Source organism: Ostrea edulis, chromosome 10 (genome assembly GCF_947568905.1).
Source record: "Ostrea edulis chromosome 10, xbOstEdul1.1, whole genome shotgun sequence".
Lineage (NCBI taxonomy): Eukaryota > Metazoa > Mollusca > Bivalvia > Ostreida > Ostreidae > Ostrea > Ostrea edulis.
Window position 1 is genome coordinate 48408553 of NC_079173.1, and position 8389 is coordinate 48416941.

Genomic DNA, 8389 nt, shown 5'->3' on the forward strand with positions numbered 1-8389 from the left:
GTTCAGATAGTATGTGACCTAATGAGAGGTTGTATTTGTACATTAAATCTTTAAAACACATTAGCTAACTATAATAATCACATAATCAGCGAAATGCTGATTTTCAACGATAGCTTTAGAATCCCTGTAATTTCAACTTCAATAGCATGTCCTGATTTAGAACGAGTCTTTCGTTTAAAAAACCAAATATACACGATGTCACGCGTGGTTCACTTTTCCATTATGACACTATATATTTAGGTCCACGTCACAAAATCAAAGCTAGTTCAAAATTGGATTTTCAACACCAGCTTATCATTTATTATCATGGCTATTGCCAATCACAGATTGTTTAAACCACCGCGGGGTATGAATGATACCCATCCGAATCATACTGCCAGTTACCTAAACCTATATTTACCAGATTCCGTCAATATAAACATATTCTTCGTTCAGTCTGGCTTTTCAGCATATTTCAAATTCAAATTTAAAACTGTATTTCTTATAAATACATTTCTGCTATTGCATCAAAACTTTTGAATTATAAACAACCTTTACAGTGCCTACATATAGGTCTTCTCATGAAAGGTAAAGATTACGAAGAGTGATCAATGTCATAAATTCCATAAGCAATATAAAATAGATTGGCAAACACGGACTCCTGGACACAACATAAATGGAATCAGATGCTTGGGAGGAGTAAGCATCCCCTGTCGACTGGTCACACCGGCCGTGAGTCCTATATCTTAATCAGGTAAATGTAGTTATCCGTAGTCAAAATCAATGTCTCAAGAACGGCATAACAATCGGTATCAAATACGTAAGACAGCATTTGACCCAGTGATAGATCATAATGGCAAACTAGATCGTTAGAACGATTATATAATTTCGAAATGATGCCTTTAAATGAGACTGTTGAAATCCTGTACCATTATCTTGTTTGTCAGTAGCCTGCCTCGATTCAAAACCTGACCATAACCTTGCGTATTGAATCAGTTGAGAGATAAAAACTCCATCTGCGGTGAAACTAGTGGAATAGTGCTACATAAATATGGGAAGTTGACAACCTGTCATTGAGTTATATACCCATAGTTAGACCATTTTGTATGCACTGATTTTGGTTATGGAGTACTCCCTTTATCTCACCAGGATATACGATTCATGGTGCATGTGGCCGCCTGGCAGGGGGTGCCTGCTTCCCCTGAGCACCTCATCGCTGGTATATTCAGGGGTCCGTGTCTGCCCAACTTTTACTTCTGTAATTCTAAAGGCGTTGTTAAATTGTTCAATGCTCGTTATCTTAACCTTTTCATGTAAAGCAAATGGCTTAGCATGGTGTGTAACACATAAAAACAGTATTCAACAAGATGTAAATCAGATCTTTATAACAAAATGGATAGTAATATCAACAATATAATAAGTGAATTGTTGATCTTAAGAAAGGCATTTCAAATCCATGTAACTTCAACTTATGTGTCAGTAGCCTGCCCCGATTTAAAATGGATCATCTGTAGTATCTGTCATTTTGTCTAATGCTGTCCAACAAGTTGCATGCCAATTGTTAGACCGTTCTTTACATGCTGATTTCGATTAATGATTGATTACGGATTACTCCGTTTACGTAATTAAGGCAGAGCGGTCATGGGAAATTTTGTTGGTCAAAAGGTGATGCTTACTCCTCCTAGTTATTTGACCAAACTTCTAATGTGTCCATGGATCCTGTTTTCCATGCTCTAAAATTTAGTTTCCTATTGGACTTATAAGCATTTCTCAAATTATATGGTTGTTATAGCGAACTGTTTACCAATACAACTTGTCGTTGGGTGAAATCCTGTCTGACATGTTTCATACCGATGGTAAGGACGTTCTTTGCACAATGATTTTGACTACGGATAACGCCGTTTACCTGATCAAAATATAAAGTTCCCAACGGGTGTGACCGGTCAATAATTGATGCTTACTCCCAGTAGGCACCTGGTTCCACCTCTGATATTTCCATGGGTCCGGTTTTGCTCATGAAGCTATGAGATTCAACACTGTTATATTTACCTTTCATAAATTATATCATTGTTTGTTATCATCACTATTCCTTTTCACAAATAAAAAAACAAATTTCATCAAATATGCATCTTGATTAATCAGTTCGTATCTGAAAGTTGTTGAATCTAAGTGATAATCACTTTCAAGGCTTTGCTACTTGTTGTATGAGACGTATTATGCTATTCACCTTATCCTAATTAAATGTTAATAACCAAATATTATATGGATTTATCTTACTTCAGATTTCATACATTACTGGTTGAATACGATTAGAGTTCACGCAGGGAAGTGTGAAAACATCTTTCTTGTAGGCACCCATGGGAACGAGAAAAGGTAATATTATCAAATATGCTATCTGTAAAAGTAAAAACCTAATTTTGATATATACCTTAGTGCTTATGATATGAGCATGGGCTCGCTCGAAATGTTGCAGTATTCTTTATCAAAAAAAAGTTTTATTCCTATCCTCCAAATTGACTGGGATGGAGTACAAGGTATTGTGTAGAAGTGATAAAAAAATCAACTCGATATTTAAATATATCGACATCGTATTGAACTCGGAATTAAAAAACAGCACCACTGAGTCTCCCCCTCTGCTTCATAGATGTTTAGAGCAAATTAAATAACTCACCTGGATATGGTATGTGTGTCTCTCAACTCATTGATAAGCAAGAGCTTATTCTGCGTGTGACCAGTTTGTTCATAATCAAAACAGGCTATTAACAGGCTTCTGACAAATACTGTAAACTAACGTTTATTCACGGCGATTTGTTTTGCGATTTCCTCGTGATGAACGTGTTCAAGACGACTGATATTTGCTACTACGATAATCTTAAACTTAAAAGAAACATTATGCGGATTTAAGTTGGTTTACAGTAAGCTGATGTTACAGAGGTTCCAACAGTCTCATTTAAAGTCAGCAGTTAGCAAATTATACGGTCGTTAACACAGATAATGAAAAGTGAAGATGACGAACAGTGATTAATCTCATAACTCCTATAAACAATACAAAATAGAGATTGGGCAAACACGGACCCCTGTATATACCATGCCTAGGACACTCTATTATCAAAATTTTCTTTGGCAACCCTACCCTAATTCTTTTCTGTATATATTTTAGTTATTTAACATGTATATACATACCTACATCCATATTACTATCACCTGTTACTACTATTACTAATTATGTAATAGTTATGATATATTTATTTCGGTATATCTTGATTTATTTGGACGAAGGACGGAGACTCGTGCGATTACTAATTATTACCTTCTATTAGAATCCAAATAAATAACAAATATTTTAAATATTTAATTTTATATTTACTTATTACATTTTTTTAAATTTTAATATACTTATTGAATAAATTAAATAAAAATTATTATCAAAATTATTATATAAATACATAGAAAAAAATATAATTTATTATAAATAAAAAAAATTTTTAATTATTTAATTTTAATTTACTTATTGCATGTATAATTTTTTTTTAATTTTAAATAAAAAAATATTTTAAATATTTAATTTTAATTTACTTAATATATTTTTTTTTAATTTGAATTCATTGAATAAATTAAATAAAAATTATTATCAAAATTCTTATATAAATAAAAAAAATATAATTTGTTTTATTAATTTTTTACTTTTTAATTAGTTTTAATAAATATAAGTTACTACTTTATTTCATTATGATTTATGACATACGACCACCACATGCATGTGTCCAGCCATCAAAAGACAGTGCCGCAGTCATCAGACGTGTTGGTACACGATGGTCCTTATTTATTTATATTTATTTATTTTTAAACCATGGGACAACCCATACGTCCCATACGAGCATATGTATGTTACTACAACACACTTCAACTTCACTATGTTGGCGCATTTGGGAGGTGTTGGAGGGTGAGGCTGGATCGCAATGAGATGGATAGTTTTATAGCAGATAATACAGTCACCAATCGGTTAACGATATATAGTTAACCAATCCTAGGAATATCAAACAAACAGGAACAGACCCATGGATATACCAGAGATGCCTAGGAGGAGTAAGCATCCCCTGTTGACTGGTCACTCCCGCTTTGAGCCCTATATCTTGATCAGGCAAAGGGAGTTATCCGTAGTCAAGAACGGCCTAACAATTGGCATGAAACACGTCAGACAGCATTTGACACAATGATAGGTTCTATTGATAAACTAGATCGTTATAACTACCATAGAATTTGCGAATTCCTGATTTTAAATGAGACTGTTGAAACCCCTGCATCATCAACTTTTTCGCTAGTAGCCTGCTTCTGCATTAATATATCAATACATCCCGGTAAATTGCTATCTGGCGTATTTCACACGAACTGAGGCCGTTCTTTCTACATTGATTTTGACTAGAGATCACTGCGGTTACACGATTAACAAATAGTACTCACAGTGAGTGTGACTGGTCGACAGAAATGCTTACTGCTCCTAGGCCCTTAATTCTATCTCCGGTATGTCCAGGGATCTGCATCATTTGTGAAGGTGAAGATAACGAACATTACACAACTTTGCAAAATCCTCTATCTTGTTCCTCTAACAACGCCATTAATTGCATTTTTGTTTGTAAAAGTGTGTGCCTTATAAATTTTGATAATAATGAATACATGATAAATTATATATGCAATAACAAATTAAGCGTTGAGCAAACATGGGTTATCTCCCTTATGCATAGCACTTATCCTTACACGAATTTCAATCCACTTTTTGGCACTCTGTTTCCCCTAAAATAGCTCTAGCAAGTTTATTGTTATTTCGGATTTTAAACATTTCGGTTATTTGTCGAAATGCGCATATAGTGCATAAAAATTGGTACCGTATAAGTTTTACATTATGATCCCTGGGTCGAGGCCTCTACTCGTGGACTATTAGTCCCCGAGGATCTCTACAGCCCAGTAGCTAAGTACTTCATTACTAGCTTGAAAATACGGATGTATATTTAATTGCTGTTATAAAATTTAGAAATTCATTTCGAAATCAAGGATTATACCCATCATGCATAGGTCTTATCCTTAGATGATATTGACTCCACTTCTTGGCACTCTGTTTGTTTTTTGTTTTGTTTTTTTGTTTTTTTTTTAGCGGATCAAGGGATCTAACTTTGATTATATTCGGAAAACTAACACTTTACATACCTTACCTGCTTATAATGTGTTTAACTATATATGTTTCATTGAAAAGTGTATTTTTGATAAAATAAACTTATATTGAACAACGTCATGTGTACACCTTTTTACTTCTAGATGCAATATCATTAAATGTAAATTAGACCTATTAGTACATGTAGTCTCTTCACAGCACCCGTCAAATGCGAAATTGAAATATTACGGCGCAAAGTTAAAGAATTGTAGCATTTTGAGGTTCGAAATTTTGCCTTAATGATTCATAATATGATATTTAAAGTAGCACTTAAAAGGATTATAGAAAAAGAAAATTTGAACTAGTTTGTATTATCAAATTGAGAAAAACTTTGGAAAATGCACTGTGTTTGCCCAACTATCTATTTTCTATTGCTTATAAGAGTTATGAGATTGATCACTGTTCGTTTTCTTCACCTTGCATTAACTTTGCAATAAACTAATTTTTATAGAAATGGATTTGTAGAATATGATTCATTTCCTTGTTCATTATTTTTGTTTCCATTTAATAAAAGAAATAAAATGAATTCGAATAAGGTAATGAGTGATATTAACTTTTATGTCAAAATACAAGACAATATGCAATATCAAACCCATGGCATGAAACCATTCAGTGGTGGATGTACAGAGAGGTGGATTACATCCCCCATTTGAATTGACCTTTTTCAAATTAAAATACACTTATCCTCTTATATTTTGTCTTGAATCAAACAGCGGAAGCTGCATCACAATTGATGGAGAACTGGTCCTTGTTATTAAAATGCCGCTCACAGATTGCTTGACACAAGTGTATTTCTTTTCAGTTTCAACGTCCAAATGTTCATAATTTAGGGTCATCTGGGAGGAGAAACATACTATGACATTGATTACTGTTCGTTATTTTCACCTTTCACTTAATCCCTATCCCGATTTCACATTGTAGTTAAAAAGGCAGCGCATTGTGCCATAAATGCAGGGCTTTTCGATATAAACGCTTTAAAAGCCTACCAGTGCAATCAAAAATTGTCTCATATTACGTCATAAATTACGGGCGATAACTCACGTCACAACACAATTATCGATCGTTCAGGTAAAATCTTGAAAGCGCCGTGTCAATCACGCTAACTGATTTTCGTTAAAGTTCCCCTGGAAATCAATCCGTAGGTTTACGACAGAGATTTTTCTGAATAAAACTCAAGTTTTGGGAATATCACCGTATTAGATATTAACATGTCAGAAGGCAATGGTACATGCTCTTCAACTAGGTCATAGAACTTGATGATGATTCTATTTTGTTTAATCCAGTTTGTTAACATTCAATCTTCAAGAAAATGGATAATATAAATTTTCTTATGCACATTTTAGGGATGACTTAAATTTGAAACAATTCTGCAAAAACTTTTATGGACTCCTGCCGGAAAACTTAGCTGAAATTACGACCGATATCTCCAGAAGTACCGAACAGGAGGAAAACGAAAAGGAAGATGAGGGACTAAAGAAATTGAAGGATTGTATTTGCAAAGCAGTTTTAAACTCAAAAAGAAAAGTCCATCCGACAAAGTGGATGAAGTATGAAAGGGCATTCGAGATTATAAAATCGGAAGAGAAAACACCTGTGATTAAAATAGATGAGCTTCTGGAAATCATTGATAACATGGAGATCGAAATGGGGGATGTAGAAATTCATGACATGCTGCGTTATTTTCACAACAATGGCAGTATTCTTTTCTTCAATATGGACAGATTGCGAGAAATTATCATTTTAGATATTCAGTGGTTTGTTGACTGTTTTAAGGACATAATTACAGATCAGGGACACGCCAAGCAAAGAAATGGGGAAATACACAAAAAATGTTTGGCACAATCGAATCTTTTTTTTGAAACAGGTTTGTTAGATTCGAGCCTTTATGAAAACCTGTTAACGGCCAATTCTGTCACTTTACCAGAGGAACATCGAGAAATATTAGGGAAATATCTAGAGAAATTAGGAATGATGATCTACTTGGGAAAGTTTAACACGAGGGGATTTCATATTCCGTACGCCAATGAGATAGATGCTTGGTACGTTCCTTGTGTAAACACCAAAGAATTTAAACCAGAGAAAGAGAAATACGAGAACACGGAGGCTTCACCTATCTTATGTTTCCGTTTCAACGAGTGTCTGCCCATGGACTTATTTGGAAGAATGATTGTTCTATGCTTGAGTTCAGGAAAATGGCAAATTGTTGGAGAACAACTTTGCAGGGAAGGTGCACACATGCGTTTTTGCGACACAGAGGAAAAAAATCTTAATCAAGTAGATGTTTACCTGTTTACAACAAGGGAACTTGTAACCGTTCAAATTATAAACAGAGCAAAACCAAAACTACACGGGAAGGGAGTCAAAGCGGAAATACAAAATATCATTGAGGAACTTCAAACAAAGTTTTATGCATGTTTACAGAATTGCGAAATTGGATTTTTGTGCAGTAAAGAGAAAGGTTACGATGAATCGTCCGTGAAACATTTCATACCAATGACTTCTGGACGTGAATATTGTGACAACTGTTCAATTGAAGCCTTGCATGTTGATGTAGAACAAGCTTGCGATTTCTGGGGTGTTTCATCTGAGGAAGTAAGTAAATCAAAAAACGACATCCAATTAAAAATCTATATCTCCAATTAGGGGCAAAATGGTGAATAATATATTCAAACGTAGAGATAAGATACTAAAAATGATAAACATGATCGGGATATAGGGCTCACGGCGGGTGTGACCGGTCAACAGGGGATGCTTACTCCTCCTAGGCACCTGATCCCACCTCTGGTGTGTCCAGGGGTCCGTGTTTGCCCATCTATCTATTTTGTATTGCTTATAGGAGTTATGAGATTGATCACTGTTCGTTATCTTCACCTTGGATGTCCCATAACGTAGTATATGCGGAATCTACTTTTTTTCCAGTCAGATGCAGTGCATTAATGAGTTTGAATTTGAGCACATCTGCTCTAAATTTTATATTTTAACAGATGGAATACTTTGAATAGTTACTTTAGCAAGCTTTCAATGTTGAGCTCTGAGTCGATATTATAATTTTAGTACCTTTCTCTAGAAATAAAACAAACGGAAATAAACAGTGGACTAATGTAATGTTTCAGGGAACTCGGGGTCATTTCTAGAATATGCAAAGAAAAGAGAAATCAAAGTTGGCAGAATATCTAAAACGTAAGAGCCATAGTTCCTTTCATA

At 34.4% G+C, this 8389-nt stretch overlaps 1 protein-coding gene across 1 annotated transcript; it reads left to right on the plus strand.

Moving 5' to 3' along the window:
- The first annotated feature begins 1914 nt into the window (after positions 1–1914).
- On the plus strand, positions 1915–7828 carry LOC130050722 (uncharacterized). The gene is made up of 2 exons (XM_056150973.1): positions 1915–2352; positions 6529–7828. The coding sequence occupies exon 2, from the start codon at positions 6728–6730 to the stop codon at positions 7826–7828; it is 1101 nt and encodes a 366-aa protein (XP_056006948.1). The 5' UTR covers positions 1915–2352; positions 6529–6727.
- The last annotated feature ends 561 nt before the right edge of the window (positions 7829–8389 follow it).

Bases quoted from the DNA above. Each gene is read 5' to 3' on its own strand.
- LOC130050722 (XM_056150973.1), top strand. From the start codon at position 6,728: ATGAAGTATGAAAGGGCATTCGAGATTATAAAATCGGAAGAGAAAACA.